Below are 20,810 nucleotides of genomic sequence, written 5' to 3'. Positions count from 1 at the left end.
CGCGGGCATCAAACGGTGGGGGGTGAGAGGCATCTGGGGCCCGGGGCCGCGGCTCTATTCCCACTCACAACAAAGTCCGGCAGGGGCAGGAAACCCGCCATCAAGCACGTGGGGGGGGGAGGGGGTCGGCTGCCAGTGACCCCGGTGAGCCTCGCCCCGCCCCCAAGCCGGGACGGAAGGGGTTTCCGTACCTGCGCTTACCCACAACACAGCAGGGGGGGAGGGGCTAAAGAAAGCCCTCCCCCCCCTCTTCTCTGGGACACCCCCGGGCCTGGAACTTTCCCTCCTCACCCCCCAACATCTGGGCCCCTCTGGCCCCCTAAGATCCCAGCTGCCCCCTGCGGAGGCCGCCCGGACTCTGCATTGTGGGGCCTCCCCGGGCCCGAGCTTCTTGAGGACGGGGTGTCTCTAGCCTCGGCAGGGGGCGCTGTGCGCACTCTAGGGCTGCCCCCCAACTTCTGGAACTTCCCAGATGTCAGATGGCCTTCGACGAAAAGGCCCCCGGGCCGGGAGAGCACGTCCATCTGGGCGCTGTAGTGGGAGGCCCGGCCCGAGCGAGCCCCGGGCCCCCAGTTCCGACTCCTGCAGAGGGGGCTGCATCCCTGATGGGGACTCTCCGCAGGAGGAGGGGTCCCGCAGGTATCCTCTCCGTCCCCGCTGTCGGGGGCAGAGCAGCCCCGCGCGGCTCACCTGCTACCCAGTCTGACCGCAAGCTGCCGGGCCGGGAGCCCAGGCTGCCCTGGGCAGGACTCGGTGCCCCCAGGACGCCGTTCTTGGGGAGCCTCCATCGCTCCGGTGCCCCTGCCCAGGGGCCCACAGCTAGGGACCGCCCAGCATCTGAGGCGGTGCTTGAGTTCAGGCCCCCTCCCCTCCCCCGCCTCCAGGGCCCGCCCCCCACCGACTGATGGTGGGGAAGCCGCTTTGTCAGGTACGACAGACACTGGTAGGAAGTTACAGAGGGACAGAGTCCAAGAGTGGTGCAACAAGATGGATCGGTGAATTGTAAAAATGGAAGCCGTCCCCTGCCAGGATCCCCGCCGGGGCATCACTCTGGCCTCAGGGTCATCCCCAGCACCAGGCGTGCCCTCTGGCCCCACTTACACACACTGCGCCCCCCCCCCCCCAGGAAGTCTCCCCATGGCCCCCTCCTGCTCCCGATTGGCTTTAGGACGGCTCCGTAGGGCGGGCGTCCAGTTTTTAAAGTACTAATGGAGGCTTCCAGCTTAAGCCCAAGTATTAAAAGGCCGTCGGGCGATCCAGCAGGAATATGAAGGAATGGATGATGGAAAAGCATGACCGACAACTCTCCATTTTCACCAAGGACTAGAGCAGCCAGGTGCCCCCCCCCCCCCACGCCAGGATTTTGCCTGGAATCAAGGGCCCATTCTGTCTCACAAGAAGGGGGGGCTGCAGAGAGTCTCATATCACCAGAAGCAGAACCTGGAAGCGGGGGCCAGACCTCTTATAGAACAGCTTGGGGGCCTGCTCGTCCCTCCCCCGGCTTGGGCCCCTGCTGCCCATCTCTTCCGAGAGCCGTCTTTGAGGAGAGCTCTGAGAGGAACCAGAGCAGCCCGGAGCAGCAGGGCAGAGGCCCGAGAAGGAGGACTGACTGCTCACAAAAAATCTGGGAAATGCCAAAAACCGCTTCACTGACAGGACTCCCTCACCTAGGACAGCTTTTCCAATAAGACAAGTTGTCTCAGTAGTTGTGAGGCTGTCTGAGGAAATGGGGTGACAGGTCCCTGGGGCCCATGAATCGGATAATTTATTTAGCCGAGGCCCTACAGAACACAGTAACTCACTGGCTGGACAATTGGCCACTGACGTTTGGGTTCAGCCACTTCTTTTAAAGCTATAGTCAGAGTGAAAATGGAAACTTTGTAAGGTCTGTAATGAAGATGGGACGAATACAAATGAAGTCCCTCTTTTTATTTTAAAGATGCTGTATTTCAATAAACTGTTCCAGACAACGGAAGTGTCTTTTCTCATTCACCTTTCCTGCTGCTCAGTGTTAAAGCAATTCAGGAAAACAAAGTTACAATTCCCACACAGAAACAGAGCATCTTTAAAGTTCAAGAAATCATGATCAGTTTACTTTACCGAAAATTCACCTTCAAAATGGCGCATGCTCTACTGAAAACAGCAAAGAGAAAGAAAAAGAGAGAAGAGGGGACACAAGTTATTATTCAGATGTTAGTGTCATTCAATCAAACAGTCAGAGGCAGCAAGAGGAGACTGAGGGACCCTTAGGTGACGCCCCCCCCCCCGCCCCCAAACCAGGACAAAGTCCAATAAAATCATTCCTTGGTAAGCAAACATTTAAGTGGTGAATCTAAAAGATTTGGGAATATCACTAATAAATCAATAAATCATCCCTCCCCCAGGGCATTCTCTCTTTTTGAACTGGCAAAATCTTATATCTGTTCGTTAAGAACAAGAAGATTCACTCTACCAAAATATCCTGTCTCAGCTGGAGAGCTGATTGTTTGGTTAAATGACTTTCTTCAGTAAATAAAATTCTACCAAGAAAACCCAGAACCCCGAAAAACCAGCTTGGTTGTGTGGTTTTTTCTTATATTGGACTACAAGACTCTGACATGAAAACTTGACATGAAAAATTTAGGAGGGATTAAGCTATTACAGTGCAGTTCCTATGCATTCATTAAACAAGAGGAGGAATACTGGGCTTTGTTCTTGTTTTGAACTCAAGGCTCCACAGCTTCCTTAAAGCTGACTCATCTTGTCCTCAAGCGAATTAAATTCATGACTTTGCATAGAAGAGGAAAAAACCATGGGGAGAGTGCCCAAGGAAGGGAACCAACACAACTGTGTCCAAACAGCCTATGGGCCACAGGGTCCTGTCACTCCTGCTACACAGTATGAGATTAAATCACTCTACCTTTCAAAGGCTCAGCTTTCTCATTTGTAAAATGAGTATGCTGTTAGATCAAGAGTTTTAAAATAATTGGAAAGCTCTATTCCAAAGCATTTAATTTCCTTTGTGATCCTGCGTATTTTATGCATCTAAAACCAAGAGTCTAGGAAAGGTCCAAGAAACAAAATACAGGAACCCCTTGGACAAGGAGCTCCCTGAGGACCCCGAGATACTCTCCGATAGCAAGGAAACTCATTTCCTCAAGTGCAAAGGGAGAATGAGAACACTGGTCATGGCTTTGGTCCTAGGAACACACTGAGGTGCAAGGAGACCACTGGGCCAGGGTGACTCAGAGGTGTGTGCACAGGGCTGTAAGACCCTGGGCCGGGCACATGATGACAGTATTTATCCCACATTAGCTGACCTCACAGCACCAGACAAATGGGATTATATAAACCAGAAAGCACTATGGCTACAATCAGGATCGTTATTTGTCCTTTGCCTTCTCCATCCTGGTTCTTATGGGATCACTGACTTTGGGATTCTACTGGCAGATTTTTCCATTTGTGTCAATTCTTATTCTTTTTAAAAAAATTATTTTTTTTCATACACATTGCTTTATGAATCATATTGGGAGAGAAAAATCAGAACAAAAAGGAAAAGTCAAAAAAACAGAAAAAAAAGAAGTGAACATAGCACATGTTGATTGACGGCAGCAATGGATAAAGGGGCAAAGGCCAGGCTCAAGCTCCATGATACCCACCCAGTCCCCCCAGGTGGAAGGGACAGCCCTAGGAAGTGGTAAAGACTCCTGGTTTGGGTTGTGGTAGAAGTTATTTTTTGGTCAAGCAGTGGGATTCAATTAGGAGCACGCTGACAAGCTGTGAGCCATGAGCAAGGCCTTCAGTTCTGCCTTGTTTTCCCCATCTGTAAAATGTGCTAAGAGTAATCCCTACCTGTCAAGGTGGTTGTGAGGATTAAACACAGAAGCCTTGGCAAGCCTCCAAGCACTCTGTAAATGCCAGTTATTACTGTGATTGTCATTATTATATCCCTGAGAGCTACTTCGAATTCTCACATTCTTTGACTCAATAATCCCTTTTTGAGAGGAACTTCTACTACAGGGACTTCTCAGGGCCCACGGTTATTCAGTATCCTCCTTTCTTGCTCATCAGGCTCCCTGCTGGATCACCAGTTAAGAAACAGGCATGGTCTTCGCAGAACCCAGGGCAGCAGCCAGCGAGGAGTCTGGAACATTTTTAATTACCTCGTGCTCTGGTAGGAGCTGGAGTCTCCAAGACAGAGGACCCCAGGCCCTGCCCTTAATTAAGAAGCTGACAGTAAAAACCAAATGCATGCGGGCATTTCCCTGGGGAGGATTCGAGTCTTTGTGGCAGCCAGGTGGAGCCTGAATTCAAATCCCTTCTCAGACACTGGCTAGGGGTAGTATCCCAGGCAAGCCATTTAACCTGTCTGCCTCAGTTTCCTCTCTCCGCTGAGAAAGTCCGTGAGAAGAGGTTTGCAGCCCCTCTGCTCTACAAATGCAGGCCCTTATGAGGAAGGGGAACTCTAGATCTGAGGGAAGCTAGAACTGCTACACGGTGGAGGGAAGAAGAGAGAGCATTTCAAGCCTGGGCCAGAGATCAGAAGCAGCAAGTTTGTCCAGAACATGGAGTGCATAAAAGAAAATAACAGCCACAGGTGGAGAAACAGCAGGAGTCCATAGCCACAGGGACCAAAGAGTAGCCATGGAGAGGACAAAAGGATCCCTGGGGCAAGAAGGAGCCAATTTAGTGTCTCAAGCAAAAGAGTGTATAGGTCAACCCCATGCTCTAATAAGACCAATTACATCAGTGGATGGAGGATGGAGAGAAGGAAAAATTTCCCTTAATAGGAAATCTGCATTTCATTCCAAAGAAAAAACAGAATACGTGTTTATTACTGCATGTATTTCCATAGATGCAAATCTTTTCTGGCTCAATTTACTTGGAATAAAAGTAGGCATAAGTCCTGAGAATTACTTCTGGATATTGGACAATGTCATGGATTTGAGGAAATCATTTTAGCGCTACTATTATCTTTTAAATATTATTATTTCTCAAAATATTTTGTCCATAGCATAATTGTTGGATAGCTTACTGATTTCTTTGTGGTCTTAAATCCTTAATTCATGGTATTATTTTTAGTGATAATGTCTTTGGTTCCAAAAACATTCTGGCATATGTGCATATTTTCTCACAATTATGTGATATCCATTTGGGGGGGGTATAAATTCAGTTTTCCCTAATGATATAACTGACAGTCCTTTAAAAAAAAAAAAAACTTGCTAGTTACATTATAGATCAATCTCTTAAGTTAATGTTTATCTGAACAATATAATTAACCTCCCTAAAATTCTCCTCTGATGTCACGCGACAGACATACAAGAACTGATTTAAGGAACTGGAGAAGAGTTTCAGAGGGGAGGGGGAGGCCTTTGGATAGATGAAGGGCCACCAGGTGGAGACAAGGTTGATCGGATTTGCTCCATTCAGTCCCAGAAGGTCGGAGCCATAGGTCAGGGTGAGAGAGCTCAGCTTAATAGAGGCCTAATGTAAAAGCAAGCCTACTGCTATTGTCATTTGTCCTTTGTTCTAGAAGAGGCCCATGACCTCAGGGAGGTGGTGCTTGTGACTGGCAAGCCAGATGGCCCAGAGTGAGGGCTGGGCAAGGTCACCGCCCTTACTCTCTCCCAAGCCATCTGGGCCCAATGGCCAGACACCTGCAATGAGAAACCTTGGACTTTTAAAAACAAGGTCTATGGCAGGTCTCAATTTGTCTGAGGCATTCAGTCATTCGGTGATTAAGGCTAAGTAAGAAATGAGGCCGAAAATGGTTTCTACCTGGTCAAAACAATAATCCGTCTGGGAGGGGAAGAGCCCTAGAGTTTCTGGCTGAGACAGAAACAATCGCTATTATTTCTCACTCAGAACTATCAGGGTTGGAACTGTGGTTGGCCACTCAATGAAAGGCGGAATGATTTGGGTTTAGAGCGTGACTTTTAAGGAAGAGATCTAGCCCATTAATACCGAGGTATCTCGGGAAGGAGGGAGGAAGGAAGGGAAAGGCCCAGCAGGCACTGGGCAGTAGCTCCCACTATTCAGGGGTAAGAAGAAGCTTGCCACCATGACAATGAAGGTTCTACAAGGGCAGGACAACTCCCTTCAAGGAGGATACAGATGTCCGAGAACTTGAAGGGCCTCCAGTGGCCATCTGGACATTTCATAGAGAAGGACACCAAGGCCCATGTAGTGACGAGAACCACGGGCCTGCAGGCAGCACTCAGCAGGCTACCACAGGCAGGTGATGGGCCTCCTTTCATCAAGGTTGATGGCTGCTGGGAGGTTCTGAGGGTCCCTGGCCACTGTGGCTAAGGTCAGGCTGAGCTGTACAGGATGAGAGTCTAGGAAGTAGGAGATGGAAAAAGGAGCTTTTGCCCAGGTTGTCTACAATCCTGAATTACGGGGCTCAGAAGAACAGGGGTCAGGTGCTAGCTTGGAGCTCAGGGGAGAAAAGAGACCTAGTAGAAAGGCAAGTCTGCTACCCATCTCCTCATGCCTTCCCAACCTTCTCTTCTATCCTCAGACTTTGGGGAGCCCTCCCTTCCTGCCTCTCCCACCAGCCTGGCCACTGTCTCCCTATAGTTCCTGTTGGGGCTCTGCAACCCTGTGTCTGATCTTATCATCACACCCAAGCCGCAGAGCTCAGCATCTCTTAGTGTTTCTCAGCATCTCCCTGCATCTCTCAGTATCTCCTGGGATTTCCCAGCACTTCTTAGCATCATCTGGCATCTCTCAGCAGCATCTCCTGGAGTCTTTTAACATCTTCTAGCATCTCTGGGCAACACTTAGCAACTCTTAGCAGCATCTCCTGGGATATCGTAGCATCTCTCAGCAGCAACTCCTGCCATCTCTTCTATCTCCCGGTATCTCTTAGCATCTCTCAGCATCTCCCCGCATCTCCTGGGATATCGTAGCATCTCTTGGCAGCGTCTCCTGGAATCTCTGGGCATCTTCCAGCATTTCTCGGCAGCACCTCGCAACCTTCCTCTCTGCAGCCTCTAACTTGCTGCTTCCCCCCCCCCCCCCCCCCAAATCTGGCCGCTCCATCTGTCTCCTCTGCTGGCTCTTCTGCCACCCCCACTGTTTGTGGGGATCCCCAGACACTCCCTCCTGCTTCCCCCTTTCACCTGCTAAGCTCTGCGGCTCCTGGGGATTCAACATCCATCCATCGGCATTGCCGAAGAGGCCCGCCAAGGGGCAGTCATCGAGGAGCGACGCAATGAGTTCTAATCCAGCCTGGGCCATGTCCGGGCTGGGTGACCCGGGTCATCTGACCTGTCAGCCTCACCCGCCGCCCTCACACGCTTCCCCCAGGCCCACACCTCTCCAGGCGCCCCCACCCCGCCACCCACGCACTCTGCGGCCCGGCTCCCAGCCTCCCTGCAGCCTCCCCCCACCCCCCCGGTGGGAGGTGTGCAGTGGCACGGTGTGGGCCAGGGAGCAGGGCAGGCACTCGGGAGGGAGTCGGAAAGAGGAGGGAGGGCGGCAACCTCTGCATCTCTCTCTGCTAAGTGGGGGGAGGGGAGTCTCAGGGGCTTCTGGGTCCCTCCTGGCTCAAAATGTTGGTTCCCACCCAAAGAGCACAAAGGGGGTGGGGACAGGACCCCACCTGGGGGGGAGGGGCATCTAGGACAGGGTACTACGGCATTAGAGGAGGGGGGAAGGGGCCAGGGGCTCCCTGCCTGAGGCAGCCACATTCAGGAGCTTCTAGAAATGGGCAGGTAAGAGAGACAGGCGGAGAAAAGTGCATGCACTTCATTACCCCTCTGTGGAGGAGGGGTGCTCCCCCATGCCCTTGGCCAGCCCAGACTGACCGGGCCCTGTGGGTGTGGGTCAGCCCTGGGCTCCCGAGGAAGAAGCTGGGTCCAAGGGGATCAGCAGACTTAACTCCCTGCCCGGTCAGGGCCGACCAGCGGCTCCGTGGGGCCAAAGGGAGCATGCTGGTCGTCCAGACCTCAGCTGCTGAGTGGAGCCATCAGCCCACAGGGTGGAGCGGAAGGGCCCTCCCGGACGGGGAAGGCCTTTGCTTGTCATGCCCCAGCTTGTGCCTGCCTCGCTAGGAGTTCGCGTCTCAGTGACCATTAAAGCTAAACCCTGGGGTGAAGGCTTGGGAGCCTCAATTTTAGGGGGCAGACCCAGTGTATCTGGGACCTGGGGTGGCCATCCCTCAAGAAATGCAACCTGTGGGGGAGGCACATGCACCATAAAGGTTCATTCCGGCTCTAAAAGCCCAACGGCCCTCCCCTTTGCCACACAAAGTCCTTGGTATAATCACATGATCTTACTGGGGTGGGGTGGGACAGGGGGAGATAGATACCATCAATCTCTCACAGCATCAGAAGCCCTCATCATCCTACAAGATCCCTCATCTGACCGGAAGACCGGCCTACAAACTCCAAAACCTCCTTGAAGGAGAAAGCTCCTGGGCAGCTCTCGCCCAGGTAGACTGCAGGCTCCTTGAGGGCGGGACCATCCCTGTTCTTTGCACTGGTATCTTTGACTGGCACGGTGCCTAGCACATGACAGACACTTAACGAAGGCTTGCTCAGTAGGTTCTGGGCATGAGAACATATCAGCAGGGCAAAAGCAAGCCTGCAACTTTGCAGAAGGATCGAGAAATTGGAACTGAAGAGCCGACATAATGAAACCCTAGAGAAGAGGGAGCCAGTGTCAAGACTACACTGGCTGAAAACTGAAAAACCACCAGATCAGTTTGTTAGTGTAAATCCAGGGGCCAGGAGATGAGCTGGAAACCCTCCAAATGGAAAATTTCCCAAACTAAATACGAGCAATAAGCACTTGAGCAGCTGGGAACAGTTAGATGTTTAAACACTGGTAGTAAACTCTGCCTGTAGGAATAAAAAATGGTGGCACCTGTCTGGAAGTGGCACTTGGAGGATCAAGTCCTTGCATAACAACTATGAGACAGAGAACATGTGCAGACATAGATGGTACCTCAGGTTCTGCAATGGAACGCACCTTCAAGGCAATGAGAGGAGGTCCGCAGAATGTCCCTGAACATTCACAGCACCACCACGTCTCCATTATGCACAAAAGGGAAATAACTGGGCCAGCCAGGCTCATAATGCCTACTGACATGAAAGACAAACTTTTCCTTGCAAATTTGAACCTTATTTACAAGGCAACTTCCAAGGAGAACCACGTGCATATTTAAATACTGAGGAATCAAGCCATCTGCTCCCCAAATCAGTGTTCTCTTGCTCAGACACTTCCTTCTCTAAGGATGCAAAAACTTGCAGAAAAACACAATTTTCAACTGAGCAGCTCTTCTGTTGCTTGTAAATGAGTAGTTAAAATTACTTTTGACAACCCAACTCACCTGCTGTCGAGGGCGGCGTTGGAGACGATGGGGATGTCAGCGGGGAACTTGCCCCAGATCCTGCTAAGACAAAAGAAAGAGTCTCATATTAACTAATGGAGAATGAGGCGAATTCAGCATTAGCCAAGAGCAGGAGTGGGGATTCTAACCTCTCTGCTTAGTGGTGACAAAACTCAGAATATTCAGAGAAAACCCACTTATTGCTGGACTTCAGGGCCCCCTGCTTTTCTCTGTTTCTTGGGTCTGGCCTATTGTAAAATCCAGTACTACAACTGAAGCGACTGTGCCATTATTTCTGGCTGTGTGAGTCATGCTGCTGCCCTGGAGCCCCACTCACCATTACTGATTCCTGCCATCATCCCAAGGCTAACTCCTTGTCTCTTTGCCTAGTAGGATGCAAGCTCCTTGAGGTCAGGGACTTGCTTTTAGATCAGTACATTCAACACTTAGTATTGTGGGCAGCACATAAGGAAGTGCTTAATAAATGATTTTTCTTCCATTCTTTCATTCCTCTGTCCATCTGTCCACCCATCTATCCATCTATCCAATTTGGGGCAAGTTTCAGAATGTGCAACTGAGGGCCCCATTTCTTCCTGTACCAAAGGTCATTCCTGAGGCCATGCCCACCACAAACATGGCACCTCATCAGAATGCAGCTGCACAAAATAACTGTATTCTTCCCCAGAGCCATGTGTTTAGCAGAGAGGTGCTTTTTCCTGGCACTTGTCACAGTAAATCCTCGGTTACTCAGGTGATAACTATGCAGCCTGCAGGTCCCCCAGGCCCTTGCCTCTGGCTGCGTGCCCACCTTTTAGCTGCTCTCCTTTTCACAATGGCTGCTCTTGATTCTCCTTGTTCATTTACTGCACTTTATACCTTCTCTCCACATCTGAGGAAGACTCAGGCTGACCAGCCCCTTTCTTCCCAGATTCCACATCAAACCCAGCTATGCCCCATCTTACATCTGACCACAAAGGTCTTGGCAGAGCTTATTTTGGACTGATAACTTCAGATCAGTTTAGTTACTGCAGAACTTCTCAGCCAGGTGAGAAAAAGCTAACTTGGCTCTTCACATCGTTCATCATTCCTGTACACCTCCTTCAGAAACGAGGGAGCTGAGAAACCCTGGCTGGGCGGGGAACTCCTGCCTCCACTGGGCCCGAGACCCCACAAGCCTGGCGGTCAGGTGAACAACTTACCTGAATTATTGGAGTTGCTATACTTGACCGACTGCTCCTCACTGCTCTCAAAGGCCGAGCGTTTGGATTTCTTAAAAAAAAAAAAAAAAAAAAAAAAAATAGGAGGACGAATGAGCCAGTGAGCAAAAAAAAAAAAAAAGGTAGATTTTAAAATCAACACGGTCCTTGCAGCCTCATATCCAAGAAGGCTAAAATCCAACAGGCTTCTGGCCTTGGGAGTCTTACTTGGCACCAGAAGGCCCAAAATGTAAGAATATCTTGGAAGATCAAGTGCATTAACTGCATTTTTTTTTTAAACCAGAAGCAAAGAGAGAAGAGATAAAAAAGACTGTTTTTCAAAGTAAAATTCTAATATTTTTTGCATTCTTATGTTATTAGAGATCACGTAATTCAGGGGTTCCCAACATGGAGTCTGTGTTTTTTTTGAACCTGATTATTTGTACATGCAAATCTTGTGTATTTTGTGTACTTAAAACCAACTCTGAGGTGAGGTTCACAGGCTTTGCCAGAGTGCCCACTGTGTTCCTCCCTCTCTATCTCTGTATGTGTGTCTCTCTTTGTTTCTCTAAGTCTGTCACACAAACACACACACATACACACATACACACAATTGAAAGGGTGAAAGAGGAATGGCATCAGAAGGACAGCCCATTTTCCAGTGGACTTCATGCATTTTGTAAAAAGTAACAGCTGCACCCCAATGCTTCGGAGATCACTTGAGCATCGAAGGGGCGGCACCTCTGACACAGAATTGCCCAGAAAGTCGCCCTCACTGTCCTCCCCACACTGTCCAACCGGCCACGCCACCCAGACCCCTCTCACCTTCCGGGCTAAAATCTTCCGTTTCCTCCTCTCTTCCTCAGAGCCGTGGTGGGACTTGGCCCTTGTCAATCTCCGATGCTGGTGAAGCTTTAGAAAAAACAACCATGAGCATGAGGGTCCTCCCACATGGGGGGAGTCATTGGTCAGGTTCTGAGCCCCAGACGCATGCCCCTGCCCAGTGAGAGCCAACCTATGACCCTGGAGAACGTCTCAAGTCATGAGCATTTATTAAGCTCCGGATGTGAGCCAGGCCCTGTGCTAGGGCCTGGGGGTGGGAGACTAGGACAAGGTCTGGGTTTTCCTTGGTATTGGGAGTCCTTAGAAAAGGAAACATCATTTATTGATGGAGGCCGGCTTCCTCTCTGCACTTACAGTCTTAAGAGAGTCATGGAGAAGGGTGGGTCCACCCCTGGGCAGCTCCCCTTCCTCCCTGGAGATGGCTCCCTCTGGAGGCCCGCTCTTCCGAGCCCGGAGAGCCATCTCCCTTCTCTGCCAACCCTCGGCTTCTCCGCCTCCCACACTAGGAGTCCTGCCTCAGTGGGGAAACCTCTCCATCCCCTGCCTCCCCCTTGTTTTCTCCCATTCAAATGCCTGGCTCTCAAAGCTAGAACTTGGTTTTTCTGTTCCCAGGTCATAAAGAGGTGTCTAGATTAGAGTAAGCTAAATAAATACCCCACTCATCCATGTATCCACCGACCCCCCTCCTACCACCCCCCACCCCCCTCCACCTCAAGGGCGTGCATTGTAGCCTTGCGTGGGTCTGGAGATGGCTCTGTACGCTCTAACCACCCCCACCGGCTGCACCTTTCCTAAGGGAGGAAGGGAGGGGGGGGGGGATAAGTGAAAAACCACAAAGGCGCACAGCACGTACCAGTTTTTGCTCTTCAGTGAGCCGCTTCTCTATGCACTCTTTGGCGACCTTCAGTGCCTCTTTTAACTTTGTGGGGATCTGAACAGAAAAGGAGAGAGACCCACATAGACAATCAGGATCAGACACGAGGTGAGTCCATTTCCCGTGCCCGTTTTTTCCTTCTAGGAGCATTTGTTGGCTGGAAACAAAACAGCACCGGAAACAAGATAAGGAAGACGTTGCCAACGGCTGATCCGGCCCAGCTAGCCCTGGCACTCAGTGTGCTCGGCTGCCCGACCCTTTCACAGAGAGCAGGTAAAGCGAGACACATCCGGGCTCAGGGCGGCTGTGCTGGCAGGGATCTCGCAGGGAGCAAACCTGCTCAAAGTCACCCAGGGCTAAGTGGCGCAGGAAGGAAGCAGCCTTGGCCCCGTTCCTCCTACAGTGAGCAGCGAGTTTTCTGCCCAGGATCCTCCAAACTACCTGGAGCTAGGCGTCTCAGCTCCTCCTTGGAGAGCAAACCGAGCAGAGCAGTTTGGGAGACCTCAGAGCTCCTCCAGCCCAAGCTCAGCATCAGAGAACCAGACTCCAAGGCCAGTTAACTTGGCTTGATGCCTCTTGCTCAAAACATACAGATTTTGGTCAGGAGGAGTGAGGCCACTTGCAGCGGTGATGGAGGAGCCAGGAGGAGGGGAGGAGAAAACATGGGGAAAGCAAGGCCACAAACGCCCCTAAGAAATAATGGGGTGGCTGAGGTAGAGAATTAACAATCCACTGGAGAAAAAAGATGCTGTGTGGAATGAGTCTCCTAATGTAGAGCCCCCTCGAGTCCCATTCAGCTCCTCCACTTTCTCTTTTTTGGCCCCACGGAGCTGTCAGGCCCTCAACGAGCCCCTTGTGACCAGATCACACAGGCCCACTTTACCTTAAACTGTGGCTTCTCTGAACTGGTTACTAAAACATCACTGAACAATCTGCAGAAACAAAAAAAAAAGATTTTAAATCCAGTTATTCATTCACAACCAAGAAGATGAGGTCATTCATGGGAACCTCAGATCTTTTCTCCTTTGCTCTGTGCTTGTGATTTAGTTGATACTGGGAATCCTCCCTCCCTGCCTTCCTTCCTTTCTCCCTCTCTCCCCCCCTCCACATAGGGTATCATACCCTTAGCTACAGATGCTCTTAAGAGCATTTCTTATCTTCTCTTGGGAGAATTCCTTCACGGGGGAGGAAGGGGCAGGCAGCCATTGAGCAGCCTCTTGTCAGCTGAGGATGCCCTGACCCCCACTCCTCCCCACAGTCCCCTCTGGACTTACGGCATCTGTAAGAGGCGGGAGATGGTGGGCATGCCGTTCTTACAGGCTTCCTGAGACAGCAGGACTTCTAGCACAGCCACTGCAGAGAGAGAGACATTCCTGGTTACCCAGGGGCCCCGGCGCCCCAAGACAAGCCTCTGCCGGCCGACCCATCCCACGTGTGCGAGGGGGAGAGCAGCGCTGGCCGCCCCCAGCTGGGGCAGAAATCAGGGTATGGGGACGTCACACTGAGCCCGCTGTGGGGAGGGGCCCTTCTCTCACAAGCAGAAGCAAACAGGATCCCGGGCTGGCCTTCCAAAGCTTCGGGAAGCTGGGTCCTGTCGGCGTGGGGCCTTCCCTCCCAGACAGGGCCCAGCCCCACAAGGAAAAGGGGAAGACAACAGCCCGGCCAGAAGCCCGAGATGGCAAGAGCGACGCCATCTACTTTAAGGCTTCCAAAGCGCTTCTCATCATCTGGAGCTGGGGCTGTATTCCTGTCCTGGTAACCATCAGCCACATGGGCCTGAGAGAACAGGGCCATCATAATGCTGGCAACCCCGGGGGTGGGTGGGGGTGGGGAATGGCGCTCCAAGCAAGACTGTCCCCCTGGCCAGGATGCCCCCCTCAGCATGCCCCCCCCCCCCCCCAGCGCCACCTCTGAGAAGTTCTGGGGTGTTTCAGGGGTTGGCTCAAGCTCCACCTCCTCTGCTAGCCCTGGCTGTCCCTATCTCCTCCCAAGCCATTTTATTTTATCTTTCAGAGAGAGAGTCAGAGAGAAAAGAGACAGACACACACAGAGAGACAGAAAAGATTAATAGAGGCAGACACAAAGGAAAAGAGATGGTGATGGGTAGATAGGTGGGTGGGTGTGTCTCCCGTTGCTCATCAAGGCAGGGACGGTTTCACTTCTGTCTGTGCAGAGGGGAGCACATCACAGGTGCCAGATGGCCAAGCGTCCCCATCTTGCAGATGAGGAGACTGAGGGCCCGAAGGGGGAAGGGCCGGCATCAGAAGCCAGGGTCTGCCTCTTTCCTACTTGCCTGGCTGCTGTGAGGATGTGCCCGGGGACCCTCTCTGATGCCCAGAAACTACCCTGTCATTGCAGCAGCTTTCTCCCCCAAACTCTGGCCCTATTTCAGGCCGTGGCACAAGTGTATTAGCAGAGCATGGCCTTTTCCTGCACCATTTCAAGGCAGCTGAAAGACTATAAATGTTTAATGTGTCTCAGCTGGGGATCAAGAAGACACTAACTCCCCTTTCCTTGGACTGTGAGAAAGAAGCATAAGGGCGAGAATGGGGGAGGTGGGGGGGACAGGAAAGACCGATCCGGGAGCGTACTGACCCACAGTGTCAGATGGAGCAGGCGGGAACGTGTCCACTGGCACCAAGTCTGGGGGCCGGCCATAGGTCATTTCATAAAGTAAATGTCCGAAGCAGTGGACGTCCACGCTCTCTAACGTCTGTGGAGAAACAAGGCAGAGCCGCCCATTCAGGCTGGAGGAATGCGCCTCGGTCCCAAGATGCCCGCGGCCTCCACCCTCAGGTTCCACCCGGGGTGAGTCACACCAGCAGGTGGTGCCAGGTAGGCACAGTCAGAGAAAGGGGCTCGCTGGGACAGTCTGGGCTGCTCTGCTGAGAGCTTCCCTTGGGGAGAAGGGAGGCCCTGGAGTCAGCCGGAGTCAGCCCTGGAAAGGAGCTTTGGGGAGTGAGCAAAGCCCCCAGTCTCCCGTGGAGGAAAGGCCAGACCCCAAGTCCAGTCGGGTCTCCTCCAAGCCCCCCACCCCCCCACCCCCCCCAGTCCCGGGCCCTTCACTGTCCCAAGGACACACGGTCTCACTCTGACAACCCCTCCCCCTCTGGCTGCGTCGGCCACTTACGTTAATTTTCCTAAACTGTGAGAAGTAGGCTCGGTAGAAGGAAGGGAGCCCCAGCAAGGAGTTCTCGAGATCCAGCAGCTGGCACGTGTCTCCCTCCAGCATCACGTTGGAGGAGTGAAGGTGTCCATAAGGAAAGCCCTTTTCGTGGAGGAACTTCAATGCCTAAATCATCCAAGACACAAAGAGGGCCGGAGGGCATCTCATTGCAGAAAGCGTCTTTATGTAGCTGCAATTACTTTACACGCATCTATAATCTGTCCCTCCGTTGCCCCTCCCCTAATTAATGGTCATAGGGACCCTCACCATCCTGGACAAATTCTCATTTGGAGGATGTCGGGAAAGGTTGATTTAAAGTCAACTTAAATCGCTGTTGTTGTTATTACACGGGAACGTTTATTGAAGGAGGGGAAAATAAAACAGAAATAACTGAATGTGAAATAAGAGGCAGAAAGAAAATCACAAGAGATTTTAAAAGACAATACTGACATATATGGGATTGCCCGCCATCTAGGGGAGGGGGTGGGGGAAGGAGGGGAAAGTCTGAACCCAAGACTGGGCAAGGGTCACTGTGGAAAAATGATCCGTGCATGTTTTGAAAAAAAAAAAAAGTCAATACATTTTGAAACCAAAATCAAACAGGTACTGGGAAGAACAAAACCAGCACCATCTTTGTCAGTTTTCTTTTAGAGAAATGACAATGAATTCTTTTTTGTTTTTTACTGAGACAGTCAGGGTCAAGTGACTTGCTCAGAGTCACAACTAGGAAGTGTTAAGTATCTGAGACCAGATTTGAACTCAGGTCCTCCTGACTTCAAGGCTGGTGCTCTACCCACTGCACCACCTAGCTGCCCCAACAATGCATTCTTAAATGAAGGAAAGGGCTAAGTTGTCTAATGGACAAAGAATAAGGAAGAAGAGGTGCTTCTTTGTGGGATTAGCAGAGTCAAATGCAGACATGAGGTACTCCCCACTGCTTTTTGGGGGTTTCTTTTGCATCCTTTTCATCCAAAATAAGCTAAAAATCTCAATATTCTCCAAAGAATCTAAAACAGGGGAGGGAGAGAATAATTTTTAGGCAGGTTGTACACAGGAAGATCCATATCCAATTATCAAAAGGGCCTCTATGGAGATCCATATTCATGAAAAAGCCAATCATCTTTGATCTATTTCGAAAATTTCAGACAAGGCTGATAGTCAAGTTCAGCCAGGCCCTGGAGAACCCCCCTATGTGGCAGGAGGAAGAAGCTAATATTTTTTGCAACTTCTTTACATTAATGTACAAGAGCCTTAAGATTATGGGAAATGAAGAATTTTATTTCAGGGATAAAAGTCCATTAGAGAAAAGTCCAAAATCACGGCCGTCCATTGATACCCACGTACTGAGTTTCTGAAAAGTCAGCAGCTACAAATCATCCCCATGTAAGCAATGAGACTGTTAAGCAAGTTTACAAAATTTTAAATTAATCAAATTCACTGTTTGAAGCAAAAAGCAAACACTGCTCACCTCCAGGATCTGCCGCCCAAAAGCCTTTATCTGCTGGAGCTCAAGGCCCTGAGTCTTCTTGGGATTGCAATATTTCTTGAGGAACGGGTCTTTTGGCTTTGCCTTTGAAAAAGACCAAACAAGAGACACCAGCTCACCCCCTGAAGTGGGAGGCGCAAATGACGGCCAGAGTAAGGCCAAAGACGGAGGCCTGCTGGGAAATGGCAACTTCTCTGAGAGCAAAGGGCACCAGAGAGCATCACAGGGCTCCCAGGGGGCCACGGAAGGGAGACCCGTGGCCACTGGTCCTGTCTGGTAGGGCCAGGACCCCAGGGATACGGGGCGGCTGGAGAAGCAGGGTCCAGTTGTGGCCAACTGATTCTTTACTTAATGGGGCAATGCTGGAAATGGCAAAGAGGGAGACAGCGAGCCCGGTCTGGACTCTGGGGGTGCACAGAGTAAAAAAGCCAGATCCGCTGCCACCCTCTGTCTGTCTGTCTCGCTCTCTCCCTTTTCTCTCTCTCTGTCTCTTTTTCTCTTGCTCTCTCCCTTTCTCTCTCTCTCACGCACACACCTCACACAGAGGCTGGCAACTATTCAGCATCTGAGAGCAGATGCTAGACAGACTTTTGGGGTGAGCGTTGGTTTATTAGGTTTTTCTCTAGGAGTGGGGCGTGATGTTCATTTTCCTCTCCTTCACCTAGTAAGAGGAAGGCAGCCCCAACCAGGGGAGCAGGGCTGAAGCTTCCGCCATGTTGGGCTCCACTGCTGGCTACCTTGGCCCATGTTGCACTTGTCATAAGAACAGTTATTTTGTTACTTGTTTAAAGCCTCAGGAGAGGCTGAGACAAGGCCGAGAGCAGAGGATCTGAGCCTCTCCCAGGCAGCGGGGCGGGCTGCAATCAGGAGGGAGGCGGGTCTAAGGCCGCGGCCTGTGGGGCCTTGCTGTCTGTGGCCCCTCCTGGTGAGGGCTGGTCACCTCAGGTACGGCCATTTCCCTGTGCCGGGGAGCCGCGGCAGGGCAGGGAAGGGCCGAGGGCCAAAGCGGGAAGGAAGCACTCTGGGCCCCCACGCCCAGGCGCCGGTCTGGGTTAGCTGCAGCAGCGCCCGACAGCTCCTTCTGGGGTTCACAGAGGGCTCTCCCTGCCTCCGCCCCTTCTGTGCTCCTAGGTTCCCCCCACCGCCAGCGGCTGCCCCCTAGTCTTGGGGCCCCGCGCCGCTCCCGGCCCAGTACCTTGTAGATGAGGTCCTTCAGCGTCCCCTTCTCGTTAAAGGCCCGGATGACCAAAGCAGAGGACTCGCTGGCCGTGGCAAAGGGGACCCGGTAGATGTGCGGGTGCTGTCGAGACAAAGCGCAGGCGTCAGGGGTGGACAGGGGCCCTCCCATCTCCATCCAGGCGGGTGCTCGAGGACACCAGCCCCAAGCAGCCCCCAGCGCCCCCTGGAGGCAGGTGCCAAGACAAACCGCCCCCTGACCTCGGGGGCTTCTGCAACCCCACCCAACCCAAGCCCGGTTTTATGGCTTCCTCCTAAGGAACATCCTTTCCCTGACAGCTGCCGTGTGCAGGAAAGAGGAACAGAGTCAACTCAACGGGCACTTATTAAGCGCCTCCTGTACGCCAGGCTGGGGAGACTACTCAGGCAGGTCCTTGGGAGGCTTTCCCTCAGTAGATGGGGGAACCTGCTTTTCCAGGAACACTCGGACAACAAAGAGCAGCCGGGTCCTGCTCGGCTCCTGGGCCGCCCCACCCGGCCCCGGCCTCAGAGGAAGCAGAGCAGGCTCAGGCCCCACCTCTGGCTCAGGGGCCGGCTCCCTCGGGCCAGCCCTCGGACGGCTCTGGGCCCTTTCCCTTGGAGGCAGCCCCACTGGCACTGTGCCCACGGGGATGGTGAGGCTAGAGGGGGCAGGTAGGGGGAGCCAGCAGTGAGGGGGCGGTCCCCAGAGTTAGGGGGCCCTGGAGCCACAACGAGGGGAGAAGGGAACACAGGCTCCAGTCCCACAAGCCCCAGCCCTCTCTAAGGATGCAATTCTGAGCTGTGGCTGCTTCGGGGAGGCGTGGAGGGGAAAGGAGGCAGCGCTGGGAGTTTAAGGTTTGTACAAGGAACCAAAGGCAGAGGGACCCCCGTCCCCCAGCTCCCCTCCCCCAGTCAGGGTGATGCGCTCCATGGGGAAAATGGCCTCTGTCTGGCCGGCAGATGATGCCCACAGCCCTGTCCCCTCCCAGGGCAATGCCGGGCTGCTCCGCTCAAGGCCCGAGGCAGGGCCGCCTTAGCAGGGCCGCCTTAGCAAGGCCTTCGTGGCCACCTGCCCCACCCCCCAGCTGGGGGGGGCGTCGCTTGGCTTCCAGAGGAACCCGGTCACTCCATCGCTCCGCCCCTTCCATGGCTTCTAGCTGAAGTAAAGCTTCTTTATTTGCTTTTTAGCCAGAACTGGGTGACAGTTTGCTAGAACCTGTCCCCTGCTCAGGTTGGACAGCTCCTCCATTTGTCGGCCCCTGTGTCATGGGATGCGTGAAGGCCGGGAGCCAATCCAGCCCATCCGACCCACTCCCCGGGCAGCAGGAGGCACCAAGCACAGAGCCCTGTGTGGCTCCCTGACCCACCGACACCGGGAATGTCTAACCGAGCCCCTCCCAGGCACTCAAGCAGCAGCCGGGCACAGCAATGGACCTGCGGGCAGTGACTCAGGAGGCCGCTTTAGGCGGCGAGCCGCCAATGGGGAGGCCGGCAGGGCCACCTTGGGCGCCAGACAAGGCCCCGACTTCTGCGCTTTTGTTAAAGCCGCCTCGGAAAGGTGCCCCTGAGAACCGGCTTCCTCCCAGGGTACCACGACCGCCCCCCTCAGGGACAGGAGACCTCTGAGGAAGCAGAAGGGGGTCTCTCTGCCCCCACCTGCCACTTGTCTCCATCGGGGGCCAAGAAGGGGGGGGCCGGCCCTGCACTCAGACCCATCAGTGGCAGGCCAGTGTTTGCTTAAAGAGAAAGGGCACGGGGAGAGGCTCTATCTGCCTGGCGCTGGTGTTGGCTCTGGCTCGGGCACAGAGGCCCAGGTTTTAATTCAAAGGCTTCCAGATCTACTGCCCTTCCGGGCTGCCTGAGCTCAGCTCAGAGGGGAGTGCAAGGTCTGAGGGTCCCACTAATGCCAGGCCCAGGAGTCAGAGAACTACTCACCAAACAGGAAGGAAGGAGTTTGACTATCCACTGAAAGTCCTTATCTGAGAGGTACTTGTCAGGGCCAAGGTCAGCCTAGAGGGACAGAAAACACGGAGATGTCGGAGGCTTCCAGGGTCCTCACTGGGAACCAGCTTTCATGGTGTTCACAGAAGCCAAGAACCGCAGGGCAGGGCGATGTTTAGCCTTCCAGCATCTTCTCCAGGAAATGATCCTCAAAACAACAACCCTGGGAAAGTCACCTGGGCTCCCCCTGCCCTTTCAGACCACCGGGAGCTGGCCGAAGCAAATGCCCACTGCTCCTCCTCCTCAGGCCACCCCCCCCTCATGGCAGGGAAGGCTGGGAGGCTTTGGGAACCTGCCGGATCATCTCCTTTGATCCTCACACACCTCCCCCTCCCCCTGGAGGCAGGTGCTGTCTGCAGGTACGTGGCTACTTAGTGCAAAAGTCCAGTGGGGAGAGTGTGAGACCTTGGAGCTGCCCTTTCTCTCCTTGGGGCCTCACTGGTAAAAGGAACAAGCTGGGTGAGACAACCTTTGAGGTCTGGGTTCTGAAACCTCCAGGGAACCACATGGGTCAAGGGTCCGAGGCAGGGTTTCGAAATGTCACTTGTAGAAAACCCATTTTGCCTCCAAATCAAACGAAGATGACCTGGAATGATTCGTAAATACACTAATCGAGGGGCTGAGAAGGCCCAGAGAGAGAAGGCATCATTTCCAAGGGCAAGATGCCATCCCAGGGGAGCGTCAGAAAGAACCCGTCCTTCTCAAAGACCCAGGAACAGCCGAGAGCGACC

The 20,810-nt window shown here is 52.9% G+C and overlaps 1 protein-coding gene across 11 annotated transcripts in view; it reads right to left on the bottom strand.

Annotated features, from left to right (window-relative positions):
- Positions 1 to 20,810, bottom strand: part of PXK (PX domain containing serine/threonine kinase like) — a 100,419-nt gene that overhangs the window by 36,112 nt on the left and 43,497 nt on the right. For 4 of the 11 annotated variants that reach the window (XM_031953308.1, XM_031953312.1, XM_031953301.1 and 1 more), the window contains 11 exons: positions 20,014 to 20,088; positions 18,077 to 18,181; positions 16,864 to 16,965; positions 15,360 to 15,521; positions 14,825 to 14,942; positions 13,504 to 13,582; positions 13,113 to 13,161; positions 12,209 to 12,286; positions 11,338 to 11,424; positions 10,516 to 10,585; positions 9,317 to 9,379 (listed from right to left, as the gene is read on the bottom strand). In XM_031953308.1, coding sequence (XP_031809168.1) covers positions 9,317 to 9,379; positions 10,516 to 10,585; positions 11,338 to 11,424; positions 12,209 to 12,286; positions 13,113 to 13,161; positions 13,504 to 13,582; positions 14,825 to 14,942; positions 15,360 to 15,521; positions 16,864 to 16,965; positions 18,077 to 18,181; positions 20,014 to 20,088 — 988 coding nt within the window. Of the gene's footprint in view, positions 1 to 2,100; positions 2,134 to 9,316; positions 9,380 to 10,515; positions 10,586 to 11,337; positions 11,425 to 12,208; positions 12,287 to 13,112; positions 13,162 to 13,503; positions 13,583 to 14,824; positions 14,943 to 15,359; positions 15,522 to 16,863; positions 16,966 to 18,076; positions 18,182 to 20,013; positions 20,089 to 20,810 lie in introns of all 11 variants that reach the window. The other 7 variants (XM_031953316.1, XM_031953305.1, XM_031953336.1 and 4 more) reach the window with 6 other exon arrangements.

The sequence above is a fragment of the Sarcophilus harrisii genome, chromosome 1 (assembly GCF_902635505.1).
Source record: "Sarcophilus harrisii chromosome 1, mSarHar1.11, whole genome shotgun sequence".
In the NCBI taxonomy this organism is placed as follows: Eukaryota; Metazoa; Chordata; class Mammalia; order Dasyuromorphia; family Dasyuridae; genus Sarcophilus; species Sarcophilus harrisii.
Note: the sequence above shows the minus strand (reverse complement) of the source record. Positions and strands in the feature narration are given on the sequence as shown.